General features: G+C 47.4%; 1 protein-coding gene across 2 annotated transcripts in view; it reads left to right on the top strand.

Annotated features, from left to right (window-relative positions):
- LOC102297593 (nidogen-1) overlaps window positions 1-14,239 on the top strand; it is a gene marked incomplete at its 5' end in the record, with an annotated part of 25,348 nt that continues 11,109 nt past the window's right edge. The window contains 12 exon segments of one of the 2 annotated variants that reach the window (XM_014330372.2): window positions 1-303; window positions 819-1,042; window positions 2,423-3,006; window positions 3,094-3,234; window positions 3,505-3,756; window positions 4,177-4,377; window positions 4,555-4,794; window positions 6,774-6,911; window positions 7,126-7,254; window positions 8,354-8,497; window positions 11,485-11,616; window positions 13,926-14,159. In XM_014330372.2, coding sequence (XP_014185858.1) covers window positions 1-303; window positions 819-1,042; window positions 2,423-3,006; window positions 3,094-3,234; window positions 3,505-3,756; window positions 4,177-4,377; window positions 4,555-4,794; window positions 6,774-6,911; window positions 7,126-7,254; window positions 8,354-8,497; window positions 11,485-11,616; window positions 13,926-14,159 — 2,722 coding nt within the window. 2 annotated transcript variants of the gene reach the window in all.

Below are 14,239 nucleotides of genomic sequence, written 5' to 3'. Positions count from 1 at the left end.
ATCAACACCAATGGGTTTGTGGCTGTTGCCGAGCCTCCCGCTGAGGACAAATACCTGGGGAAAACGCCCAGTGAGTTTAAAATGATTGCAGTCCTTCTGGGAGACCTGGACAACAGTGACGGACAAGGCAAGGTGTACTTCAGGCACGACAGCACCCCCAATATCCTGGGTCGAGCCGCTGACCACATCAGGCAGGGTTTCCCAGATGGTAAGGTAGAGAAGCCCACCAACACCTTCATTGTTACCTGGGAGAACATGGCTGCCCAGGGGACATCTGGACGAGGAGACCAACTGGACACTAAGGTGAGGATTTCAATTTCTCTCAATTAGATAGTATGTATTTATTTTTTATATATATTATATACTTTTATTTACTAATTTGTTCTGAGTGTATTTTCCTTAGTGCAGAAAAACGGATTATTTTTTAGTTCTACGGCATAAACACTCATTCTACCCTGTCTCCGTCTAAGTCAGTTTTATTAGCGCCAAATCACAACAACAGTCCCCTCAGGGCGCTTTATATTGTAAGGTAGACCCTACAGTAACACATACAGAGAAAACCCAACAATCATATGACCCCCTATGAGCAGCACTTTGGCCACAGTGGGAAGGAAAAACTCCCTTTTAACAGGAAGAAACCTCCATGCTCAGGAAGGGGCGGGGCCATGATGGGAGAGACAGGACATGGTGTGGAATATAAGTGATGATTAAATGTAGAGTGGTGTATAAACACACAGTGAGCAAAAACACACAAAAACCCACCCAGGATGAAAAATAAGCAGTGGTGTGGATATAAACATGTTATCTTGCACTTTCAGAGAATCACCTTCCAGCTGGTTGTAGCCTACACAGCATCATCTGCCTGGGCCATCCTCTTGTACCCCAGGAGCGGCCTGCAGTTTCTCTACACATCAATAGGAGGAGAAAGAAAGCTGCTCGAGTCTTGCTTCAATGAAGGCCTGGTGGGCTGGTTCTGGAAAAAACAGGGGCTGTACTTCAACATTACCTCTGATGACGAGGCCTCCATCAGCCAACTTACCAAGTATGACCGCTGCTGATGTTTTTGCTATAGTGGAACTGAAAATATGAAGTCTGTGTTTGTACGTGGTGCTGTGATAAAGTGTTCGCTCCCTTCCTGGTGTATTTGTCACTTTAATGTTTCAGAACAAACAAGTTTTAATGTTTGACACAGAAAACCCGAGTAAATCCGAAGTCCTGTCAAAGAAGCTGTCCAAACCTACTGTGTGTGAAAAAGGAGTCATGGCTGTGGCGCCTTAATCAAATGTCTGAAGCATCGTTAGTCCCACTCTTTGCAGGATTGTTTGGCTTGAGGCACAATGGAGGGTTTCTCAGCATGGTCTTAAGGTCATAGCACAGCATCTCACTCTGATTTAAGTCCAGACGTTCATCAGGCCTCTTCAAAACCTTCATTTTGAGGTTTTTTGTTTGGAGCCATTCACGGGTGGACTTGCTGCTGTGTTTTGCATCATTGTTGCGAAACCCAAATGTGCTCGAGCTTCGGTAAACGATGATCGGATGTTTTCCGTCAGGACTTTCTGGCAGAGAGCAGAATTCATCAATGACAGCAGGTCCTGAAGCAGCAGGCAGCCCCAGACCAACCATATAAACAGGACATCTGCACAATGACTGAAACCAGCACCACTGAAGGAATAATGTGCTGAGAGTGACGTGAACAGAATCCATTTGACTGATGACTGAGCGTGCATCCACACAAGACAGGAAACGCCGTTTCACAGAGCTGTAGACTTTATTTAAGCAAAATCAAAGTTCCAGTAGTCCTTGTAATTAAGTTCTGAAATACACTTACTTTACTTTATTGATTTGTATAGCACTCTTCACAGGATAAAGTGCTTCACAATAATATAAAAAAGTACAGTCAAACATACAGCACAAATCGGATTAAAAGCCAGTCTCAATAAATGAGTCTAAAGATGATGTTTAAAAGAATAAATACAATCCAGGCAACGTCGAGATGGAGGGAGAGCGTTCCACAACCTGGGGCCGCCGCTCTGAAAGATCACCTCTGGTTTTAAAACGTGTTCGGGGAACTACCAGCAGCCTTAGATTAGACGATCTCAGGCTGCGAGAGGGAGCGTGGCGTTCTACGAGCTCAGAAATATGGGCAGGAGCGTCATGATTCAGAGCTTTAAAAGTCAGTACCAAGATTTTAAAATGAATTCTGAGATGTACTGGAAGCCAGTGTAATGAGCTGGTGCTCTCTTTTCATGTCTTTGTTAAAAGCCTTGCTGCAGCATTCTGGACTGACTGGAGACGCTCACGATTCTTTTTGCTACAGCACATCTTAGAAATGCTGTCTGTCATTTCTAGTTTCCACTTCATTAGTTTGATTTTCACTGTCGTCCACTTTGGAAACATTTCATGTTATTCTTTATCCAACCAGAAAGACCAACGCAGCACGCAGTGGAGTTTGGGTGTACAAGATTGGATCCTCCCCGTTCTTCGTTGAGATCCAACCGGGGAAAGTGACTAGCTCTCCTGAGAATGAGGGTGTTACTGAGCCTCCTGTGACCATGTTACCAACACAGACTGCTGATCATGTGGGGGTGGACTTCTTGACCTATACAACCCAGGGGATAAAGACAGCTGGAACAGTACCGGAGGAAAAGCATGAGCAGCCATCTGAGACCCCCAGCAGCTTCCAAACCGGTTATCCAGAAACCGTCACACCAGGAAACGCAACGCTGAAAACTCAGGAGCCACACTTTGTGGAATCAGACACTATTGCACCAGTACCCACCAGCACTGGGACAATTCAACGAATATATCCAACCGAGCAACATGAGACTGAAACCAGATACACCACGTCTGAGACTTTGCAACCAAGACACACCACTCCCACGCCCAGTGAACCCAGATACACTACAGAGAAGCCGGGGCTGCAACAGCGGCACGTACCAGCACCACCGCGTTCAGCTCCACAGCATCCTCAGATCGTTGTGGTCGATGAAGATTTGGATGTGAACGGTAGATTTCAATTTATTTTTCTTTGGGTGAGATTGTCATAGTTTCATTCTGAAGCCACCGGCCTGCCTTCTTTTGTTCCTTTCACAGTGTTTGCATACAACCTGGAGACGTGTGCCCACAACAGGCACAAATGCTCAGCTTTTGCTGACTGCCGAGATCACAGCAGGGGGTACTGCTGCCACTGCAGGCCTGGTTATTATGGGAATGGGAAGGACTGTGTTGCAGAAGGTAAGAAGAACTGAGTTCCTTATCAGTGAAGCTGTGGATTATTTTAATAACAGCAAAGCAGCTTTGGTCATTTCTTATTGCGTAAGACAGTGTAGTCAAAACTATCCAAACTTTTCTTCTATTAAAGCTTCTTTAAAAGCATTAAAACTTGGTAAATGTCATGTAAATATTATTCCCTTTGTCTATATTTATCAGGATTTTTCGTAGGAAAAAAGATGACTGAAGATAAAAGAAACAATAAAATGATTTAATGGAGAAGTTGTTTTTCAGGCAAACCCCAGAGGATGAACGGAAAAGTGAACGGCCAAGTGTTTGTGGGAAACTTACCTTCACCGATAACGCTCACTAACAATGATTTGCACTCGTACGTGGTAGCCAATGATGGACGGGCCTATGTGGCCATCAGCAACATCCCCGCCAGCGTGGGGCCCTCCCTGCAGCTTCTGTCCTCACTGGGGGGCGTCATCGGCTGGGCCTTTGCCTTGGAACAGCCCGGCTACGAGAATGGATTCAGTCTCATTGGTAAGGCTGCAGGTTGATGATGATTGTTGTGTAAAGCTGCATCAATTTGTCCCTCGTGTGCTCACAAAACTGCTCAGAACTGCAAAGACTCTGGGCCTCTAGAGCCTGGGAACAGTTACATACTGTAACTGTAATGTTTATCATGTTTGTATGCAGAAAGTCCAAAACAGATTCAGAAATGATTCCATTCATGCTGAGCTCACTGTGAGCTGGAAGCAGCAAACCTCAGTGATGGTTATGTGGGAAAATGCCTGCAGATCAGCAGCTTCCAAACACTCAGACCAGCCTGTCTGGCACCAACAACCACACATCAGACACTCTTCTTCATTCTGACGCTCAGTTTGCACTTAATGCACTTTGCACTCAGTAGGTTGTCTTTGCCTAAATGCATTGAAAACGTGTGTTTTCACATTCCTGTAGGCGGCGTGTTTTCCCGACAGGCCGAGGTGGTCTTCCAGCCGGGCAACGAGCGTCTGACCATCAAGCAAGAGTTTAAAGGCATCGATGAACACGACCACCTGGTGATGAGCACAGACTTGGATGGACGTCTGCCGGCTGTCCCGTTAGGCTCCGCTATCCAGATCAAGCCATACAAGGAGATTCACCAGTACAGCAGAAACTGTAAGGCCAACAGCTCTGACACTAAGCTCGTCACGCAGTCAGGGCCTAACAGTCCGTCTTTCTGTTTTCAATCTTTCTGTGTAAATATTTCAGCCAAATCAATGTTTTAGGACATTAAAAGATTCACTTCCCACTGAAGGTAGCTCAATGCTAAAGTATTTCTCCTCCTCTTTCTAGTCATCATCTCCTCCTCCAGCTGCAACTACACCATCACCTCCCCTGATGGAGACGTCCAGACTAGAAGCTACCAGTGGCGTCAGTCCATCATCTTTCAGACCTGCCCGTATGATGAGGCTGGGTGGGCGGGGGCAACGCTGACCACCCAGCAGCTCAGTGTAGACCAAATCTTTGTGATGTTTGACGCTAACAACCACCTTATCCGCTACGCCATGAGCAACAAAATTGGTCCCATCCACAGTATGTTACATGTCTACATATGTATCCGTGTGTGTGTCTGTGAGTGTGTATGTTGGAGCGCCACCACTAATTGCATTGATTTTTGAGTCACTAGTGACTCTGCTGGTGACCTGTCCATTGCGTACCCTGCCTCCACCAGAAGTGGGTGGATGGGTGGATTTGGTTAAGAAGTTAGATGTACAGGTGCCATGAGTTAGTGCTACATAACAGACAAACAAAACTAGAATCTGACTGAGCGAAATGAAACAAACGTCTTCGAAGGCCTGTAGTGAGGTGAGGTGTGGTCCCATTAAAATACTGGAAATGAACCAAAAGCACAAACAGTAGAAAAAAGGTGGCCGTCGCACTGTTGTTGTATTTAACAAACCAGAATAAGTCTTTCATGTTTGAAAGTGTGTAATAGCAATCAGAGACACAGGTGACACGAATCTTTCCAGCTGAAATGGGCTGTAAAAATATCGCTGATGTAACCTGGAAGGACGAGGCCACAGTCTTTGTCAAATGTGTTAAACCTGCCACAGAGTTTGTTTTATTTTACAGCCGACCTGACGTCTCGTTTGTGCATGGACCCTACAGGAGGCTCCAAGTTTAGCCTCCACATATTTAACCGAACAGCATTTGGAGGCTGTGATTATTAGTACTTGAGTTCTTGGCACAAACAGCAGTGATGTAAAAAGCTGCCTCTGTGAATGTGTGGTGTATTTATTTTAGTTCCACATGTGTCACAGATGCAGGCGGCACAGGTCAGGGAGCAGACTCATGCTGAAGCTCACAGAAGGTTTCCCACATTGTCAGGGACAGTCACAGCGAAGCGGTGCGTGTTGTTACTCCGAGGAATGTTCGGAAACACATATCCAATAGTTTAAACCCTCAGCGGTGTTGCAGTGGGACATGGGAGGAAGGTAAACAGTAATCTGAGCCTGGCTCTGTTTCCTCAGCTGCAATCAGAGAGGCCGTGAGAGTGCTGCAGGCAGGGAGCGAAGATCAGCGGCTGATGTCAACAAGATACCAACCCGGGCTGGGGGTGGGGGTTGGGGGAGGGGCAGGATTTGAGGTAAATATGCAGGTGAGGTTGGTTGGAGAAGCTCGGGGGGTTTAGAGTTATACAAGCAAACAACACTGAGCTGGGCTTTGTTGGCAAACAGCAGAGCATCTGGGACATGTTTCCTGCCAGGAGCTCCGCCCAGCTGCACGAGCGACTGAACGCAGTCAGTGAGTGAACCACAGATTCGCTTTTATCCATTAATCCTTTTATCATGAAGAAGGAGCGGCAGTCTCCTACAACATGCATGTCTCGATATTCCACCAGAATATCCCCAAATATTTAAATTCTCATTTCTGCAAACTCGACAGACAAACGCAGATTTTCCTTAAATACTTGAATAACAGAGCAGCTCTGATGTTACACAGCAGCTGTACTTCGTGTATTCACATCAAATATCAAGAACCATGGTGGCTTTGGAAGAAGCACTCAGGAAGTCACTAATGAGTGGTGACGTCGCGGTGGTTAGGTCCATCTTTTCTATACAGTCTATAGATGTTTGTGTTGCTGACGATGGAAACTAAGCGTGTCTCCAGGCGAACAACAACTGTGACAAAGTGAAACTGTAACAGCTGAAGAGCTGGATGGGAGAGCTTTCTAACACCAACACATGTAACATATGTGTGCATATGTGTGTTTGCACATTTACATGATGCTTGTTGTTCTTCATGGTTAGATTTTATTGGTAAACAGCGTGCAGGTGACACAGCTCACTGCTCTCTCTCGCTGCCTCGCTTCTTGCTGTGCTGGTGGTTTAGCGTGAGTGCTACTTTCTGGAGACACCGGATCTATTTTCAGGGTTATCATTATCTGGTTGACCTTCAGGGTTTGTTGCCAAACTGCACAATCTTTTCTGCTCGGTGTGCGCGGTTCTGCGTTTGTGTGCTGTGAAGAGTCACATTGTTTCTGACTGGAGGTGTGTCTAATTTTCTGACAGGCAGTCTTCTGGAGCAGAATCCGTGCTTCAGCGGCCGACACGGCTGCGACATTAACGCTGTCTGTACACCTGGCGAGGGCGTCCGGTTCAGCTGTGAATGCACAGCTGGTTTCGCTGGAGATGGACGATATTGCCACGGTAACAAACCCACACTTGGTCACATGGGCAGTGCTGAAAATGGGAAAGAACAGATGAGAGAATAATTTCAAAAATGTGACAGTCACGTGGAAACGCTCCATAGTAGTAAAATGATGATCTGAACCTGGATTACATTTAATCTGAGCGTCTACAAGCAGCACATGGAGCAGAGATTATGTAATGTGCAGTAACATTACACATATGTTGTTGGCAGATATTGACGAGTGCAGGGAGACTCCTTCAGTGTGTGGACCCAACGCCGTCTGCAGTAATCAGCCTGGAAGTTTGCGCTGCGAGTGCTCCGCCGGCTTTGTGTTCGCCAGTGATGGAAAGACGTGTGTCGGTGGGTTGTGTGTGTGTGTGTGTTGACAGCTGGGGGGTATCTGGTTCCTGTGGGTGAGTATGACTTTGTTGCACCTAAAGCTGACAGCGGACATAAACAATAACGATCTGTGCAGCACAGACGAGATGTTTCCTGCCTGGTCTGTAGTGACGAGATGTGACTGCTTCAACCTAAAATGAAGATGCTGTCGGGTTCGTTGGTTGGACCTCGTCCCTCTGATGGGATGTTGTAACGTAGGATGTGTTTAAATATAATAGTTTGGATGGTTAATGAGCGCTGTGGAATTTTAGCTTCATAAGTCAAATACTCTTCAAGATTAATCTTTTTTCCAAAACGACCCGTCCACCCACCTACAGCAGGGCACTTTGAGGTGATCTCAAAAACTAAAGGCCTGAAAGTTTCACCGGGGCAGTACATTCCTGCCCCGAGTGGAGGATTTGAAATGTCTCAGGGTCTTGTTCACGAGTGACGGGAGATCGACAGACGGATCTGCTGCGGCTGCAGTGATGCGGACGCTGCGCCGGTCCGTCGTGGTGAAGAGAGAGCTGAGTGTAAAAGCAAAGCTCTCAATTTACCGGTCCATCTACGTCCCTACGCTCACCTACGATCACGAGCTGTGGGCAGTGACCGAAAGAACGAGCTCGCGGATACAACCAGCAGAAATGGGCTTCCTCTGATGGGTGGCTGGCCTCTCCCTTGGAGACTGGGTGAGGAGTTTGGCCATCCAGGAGGGGCTCAGAGTAGAGCCGCTGCTGCTCCACATTGAAAAGAGGTGAGGTGGGTCGGGCATCTGATAGGGATGCCTCCTGTTCGCCTCCTGGGTGAGGACGTCCCACCGGGAGGAGGCCCCGGGGCATTCCCAGGACAGCGTGTCCTGGGAATGCCTTGGAGGAAATGGAGGTGGTGGTGGAGGAGGTGGCCAGAAAGAGGGAGGTCTGGGTTTCTCTGCGTAGGCTGCTGCCCCCACGACCGGCCCAGGATAAGGGGGAAGAAGATGGATGGCTAGATAGACACCACTGGTCTTTATTATCATACTAATGAATGGGGACGTGTAGTTTGGGACAGATTCATCAAAACATGTTTCTCTCTGGTCCTGCAGAGGAGAACCGTCCAGTAGATCACTGCCAGAGAGGCTCTCATGACTGCGATGTTCCACAGAGAGCACTGTGCCGCTACACCGGAGGCTCAGCCTACATCTGCTCCTGTCTGCCGGGGTTTGAGGGTAACGGCCGGGGCTGTCGGGGTGAGTTCACGGTGCTCGCTGATGTCTCATCCTTAATAAACAGATGCACTGTAAATGTAAGAGACACTGCTGCATGAATACAACAAATGTTTGGGATCGTATGCCTGACAGGTATGTTCACCTGTCACAGAATGAAGAGTCACTCCACAGCTTTACAGGCTCGTATCAGTGTGTGCTGCACAGCAGTCAGTCCTTTACCACAGACCTCTGTCTGTCCACAGTCACAGCTACTGAGTGGTAACTGCAGGTCGAGCTTTTACAGGTGAGGCTCAGCACAGCCTCATGCAATCCACAGTTCTGCACCTCTCTCCAGCTACATGACAGAAACCTTTCAAAGGCTCTGTGTGTGAAATGTTCAACACAGCCAGGACCTGTGTGTCATCAGTTTACTCAGATTACAGGTTTTTGGGGGTGAAAGGTCACCACGGGGCTCAGGCCCATCTCAACGCTCTCTTACAGCCTGTTTGAAGAGCTGGATCTTTATGGGTTTGATGGATTAACACGCTGACACTCGTGGCTCGAGTGATAATGCGTTCTAGTTTGCTGTTAGGTTTCAGAGTCATTTTCAGCACATTACTCTAAATATCTGTAAGCTGATTGGATGTCTGTCGTCCTCCATGTAAAACTGTGTTTCCTTGAGTCTGGAGATGTTTGTCGTGCTCGCAGACAGCATGTAACGTACACCATGCTCCAGTGCTAATGGTACAGACTGTAAAGTGCTTCAGAATCAGGGTACCATATACTTACAGTTACAAACATCACGATGTTCGGGTCTGACACCTTTAGCTCCTGTTATCTAACCGTTGATCGACGCGCTGAAACATGCAGCCACGCCTCACAGCGCTGTGGGCTGATAGTGCTCAGCCCTGTCTCAGACTGGCTGCTTCGATCAGGGCTCTGTGGGGCAGGACTCTTTGTTCTTGTGGCTGGAGATGGCTCGTGATGACCGGCTGGATGTTTGGGCTACAGAATGCAATGAAGATGCTTTCCTCTCATAGCGTTTATGCTACCTGTCACTAACTCAGCCGTCGAGCCACTAGACTTATGACCGCTGGCTGGATCTGAGCCTCTGTGGACAGAGGGCTGCAAGACAGGAGGACAAAACTATTGCTGCTATAAATACACCGTCTGGTTAAAGAGACGGGTCTGTCAGCATGCTTTGTCGATTCAACGTTGGCTGAAGAAGAGTCTACTCAGAGCCCGTAATTAGCAGCTGCAAAAAGGAACTATGTTAAAACCTGTACCTCACCCCGCCACCAGGGGGTCATTTGGGTGTCTTGGTGTCGTTGATTTATCTTTAAATTCAGTCTGTGATGCACATAGTCATCTAAATTCTGCCCACAGACGTACGACTGCTCAGTGTCCATCGGCTGTTTGTGTTCAGGTCCATATTCGCAAGCAGTGATAACACAGCTGCTCTCAAAGACACGACCAAACAGGTTTAGGAGGATTTTGCTGCTGCGGGAGCCTGCCAGGCTGTCGCGCCCGGGAACTCTGGCGTTATGGCTTCATTACAATAGACCCTGTGCACGGGAAAATGCTAACTTCCTGTTTTAAGACCGGATGTAAAGTAGCTTTATTTTGCGGTCAATCGCTACTGCGAAGGTGGACTCCAAAGTCATATCCAAACACGAAAACTGAAAGATGGCGTTAAGTTACAAAGAGCAGAAGGTGGGAACACTCACCACTGCTGTGTCAAAAAAAGTCAAATGATCAATTTTGACGTTTGAAGCGTGCAGATCGATTGTTTGTTTACATCACTCAACACAAGCAGAACTGCATCACTGCAGCAGAAGCACATCTCTGTATAGTGACGTGTCTTATGATTTAAACAGGCAAATGTTCAGCATTCAAGCCACAGGTGAACAGGGATAGCTCAGTAGGTAGAGTGGTGGCCCTGACACCCCATGACCGGAAGGTCGAGGGTTCGACTCCACTGAACGGCCACCCTGAGGTACCCCTGAGCAAGGTACCGTCCCTACACACTGCTCCCCGGGCGCTGCATTGGTGGCTGCCCACTGCTTGATTGCTGGTTAGGGTCTGTATACATGAGTATTTACAACGAGTATGTTGTGACGTACCTTCAAAATTACAGCGGTCCCTCTCTATGACGCGGCTCACTTTCCTGCGTCCTGGTCGCTGCAGACGATCTCCTCCGTGCCGTCTCTCCTGTACAGCACAGAATCGCTGCATCGATCGCTGGCAGTGTGACTCTGAAGTGCTGTACTGTATGTTCGTTTCCCCCAACAGACGAAACGTCCTGCACCGTCAAAGGCACCTGCGGTAGCACCCAGAAGGCAGAGGAAGATGCTGACCATCACACTAAAACTTGGACTTCTGAAGTCATTAATGTTGAATTCTCTTGCAGCTGAAAACAGGGTTTGATCTTTGGTTTCATTCTATAATACTCGACTTATTCTTCTACAAAGGTTTGAACTTTGAGAGTTTAAACAAGAGAGAAAAATGTGACAATGTTCATGCCTGCCTGAGAAAAGAGTATAAAGTGTGCAGTGAGGGGTTTTACAGCCTTAAAACATGCAAAAAATAAAGGTGGCTACATTGTGGATTTCACTTATATTTTTAGAACATAACACCCGCGATAAACGAGGGACCGCTGTATACAGACACTGAGAAATATAAAATTAGAATCCTTCCTCTCTTTTGCTCTGAGGCGCAGAGGAAGAAATATCGACAAGTTGACGAACATCTACAGATATATTCGGTAAATGCCCAAGACACCTTGAGAAATGTAAATCGTCCATTTGGTTGACTTGTTTTGGAAAACCCGAGCGTAAACAAGGCGCGAATATCACACCGGAAACGAAGCGCTCTGCAGGAGCGCCAGAAGTAGCACATGCTAAGGCCCACATAGTCTATTTGCAGCATTCAACTCCAGATCTACTTTCAAACTTTTCACCATCTGGTGGCCATTACTGGTACTGCAAGATCCAGAATGTGAGGAGCCTCTGTTTTTTCTGCCTGTTCAGATGTGGATGAGTGCCAGCAGCAGGATCGATGCCACGCCGAGGCCTCCTGCTCCAACACACAGGGCTCCTTTACCTGTCAGTGTCGTCCTGGTTTCCACGGAGATGGCTTCCACTGCAGTCCCACGTTCACAGGTGGGTAACCAGCACATTCACAGGTTTACAGACAGATTTTCAGTGAAATAAAGATGTACTCATTTATTTGACCGTTCTGCCCCCATTCATTGTTTTAATCCTGAAACAGGTCATCCTGGAGGAGTCTGCTTAAACACCCCAGCCATGCATGTATCACTGTAAACGGAGACACTGAGACCCATGAGAGTGTTTTGATTTGTGCGTTCCAGTAAGAGTGTCGTCCTGCAGCTCCAGCTGCATGGTTCTGGGCTGCAGCGGCTGATGCTGCTCAGAGCACAGCAGCACGTTCTCTGTCTGATCTAACTCAACATGTGACGCATTCAAGTACAGTTAGTGTTGAGGAAACAGCAGCGTTTTTTGTTCCTGATTCATGTTTTCTTTCTTTTTCTGAAAGTGTGTGTGTTACTAAAAGAAGACAAACAGAAGCGCAGTCAGAGTAATACTGATTCCAGCTGTCAGCAGCTGGAGGCGCACAGCTAATTACAGCTTTACTCCTCTGCACCACAGTTTTGTCATATTTCCATCCTTTATTATGACCTGTCTTGCCTCTGAAGGCATCATTTAGTGTCCCGTGTCAAAACATGTCCGTGACTCTTAATGTCAGCAGCATCTTTTAGATGCCTCTAGTGTCGACAGCGGGGCTTTGATCGTCTCCGCCGCCATCAGGGATCCTTTGTCCCGTTGGACTGTTGGGGGCAGATGTGGCGCTGTGAGGACAGCCTGCTGTCGTGTGCGATGACACTGTTGTGGCTGGCTCGTGGTTTGTCTTTGAGGACACTCGCTGTGGGACCACAGAGATGAAGAGCCTGCTGCTTTAATCACTCAGTCTTTGTATCTGCAGCTGCCACGTGCTGAAGTCTGCTCAGGAGCACGGACCTTTGAAATAAGCCACGTGTCACATGTGTTTTGTTTTTCCAAATGACCCAGTCATTAAAGTTTGATGCATTTGAAAATGACGAATCCTTTGTTTCTAATAGTGATTCATTCCAGACTCGCAGTCCATAGAAACAAATGCACCCTGATCAGGACACCATACGTCTTCCTCCTGATTCAATGCTAACACTGCAGCATCGTTTCAGTTCCTGATCACCTGCTGATCACCAGTTTCCTCAGACGTCCTACAGACACTGTGTCACGTCGTTGTCTTTGGGAATCATGCTGTTGGTGCAAAAATAATTTGTATGGAGTGTTTTTCGACATCAATCAATCACTCACAGCTTTATTTGTCACAAGCAGGTTGCCCTGCAGTGCAACATGCTGCTTTTAACAAAGATACACTTGTATGTGTTCTTTGGTTGTCTGTTATGTGCTGACTGGTTCGTCCCTTTAGTAAACAGCTCCTTTGGGTCATTTGACCCGGCGTTCTTTATTTCCTTGCGTTTCTGTATCATCTTACGTTCATTTGTTGTTCTTGGAGTTATTCTCAGTCCTAAGTTGTTCAGATTAGTTTACTGGGTTTCCCCCTCGTGTTTTATTCCATGTCTCTGCAGCTCGTCATGTCTGTGCTCGCCCTCGTGCATTTCCTGTTTTATGGTGAAGGTCTGTGTCTCATGTCAGTGTATTGAGTTTTGCGTCCCCATGGTCTCGTCATGTCTTACTCCCAGCTGTGTCTCATTCCCTCGTTGTCCCTCTGTGTATTTAAGCCTTGTGTCTGCCTCTGTTAGTTGCTGGTTCGTCTGTGTATCGTCTCCTGTTGGACGTTTCAGGTTTTTGGTCCTCTGTGTTATTGTTTTGTAGCTGCTTCCAGTTTAGCCTTTGTTTGGTTTAGTTCCCTGCGATGCTCTGCTTTTGTTTGTGCTTCACCTTTCCCTGAAAAGAAAACTCATTCATTTACTCAGTTGTCAGCGCTTGCACTTGGGTCCACACTTCTCATCTCCTGACGATCTGCCTCGCAGATCTTGACCCTTTTATGCTTTAGTGATTCAGAGGTCAAAGTGATGTGGTTTAAGTAACAAACACATAAAAAATTATCTGAAAGTCATCTGGTACATGGATAAAAGCAGCCAGCGTCCAAAGAAAGGCCTGGGGAGGTATTGCAGAAGTCTGACTGCTTGGATGCTAAATAGAAAGAAAGGGGCGGGGCTAGTGATGTCAATAACAGATCAAGAGCAGGTTTAACTTGACAGGTGTTGGAGCCTCATGTTTTCTTCCTGTTCCCTGTGACCCTGTGGATGCATTAATGCTAATGTCATCAGATGCTACTACTGTGTGACTGTGAACATGTGACTCTCTAAGGAGCAGGACACTGGTACGTCTCCGTAGGCGCGACCATCACTCTGTGAACGTGTTTCGTTCTCGTGTGTCCTCAGAGCGTGAGAAGACCCGGTGTGAGCAGCAGAGAGCGAGTGCCGTAGCCGACTCTGACGTTCCCTTCTCATTCCGTCCTCGTCCGACTGTCGGTCGGTACGTTCCCCGGTGTGACGAGCGCGGAGCTTACGAGCCCACGCAGTGCCACCAAAGCATTGGGCAGTGCTGGTGTGTGGACGCCAACGGGCAGGAGGTCCCCAACACCCGCACAGGACCTCACAGTAGCCCTCCTCTTTGTGAGTCTCTGTTTCAGCTTATTGATGTTGTGCTATCGGAAAACAAACATTTTATCGTGTCATTCTAACGATATATTAAA

The sequence above is a fragment of the Haplochromis burtoni genome, unplaced genomic scaffold (assembly GCF_018398535.1).
Source record: "Haplochromis burtoni strain Fernald_Lab_line unplaced genomic scaffold, NCSU_Asbu1 Contig_782, whole genome shotgun sequence".
NCBI classification, from domain to species: domain Eukaryota; kingdom Metazoa; phylum Chordata; class Actinopteri; order Cichliformes; family Cichlidae; genus Haplochromis; species Haplochromis burtoni.
This window is presented reverse-complemented; position numbering and strand designations above follow the sequence as displayed.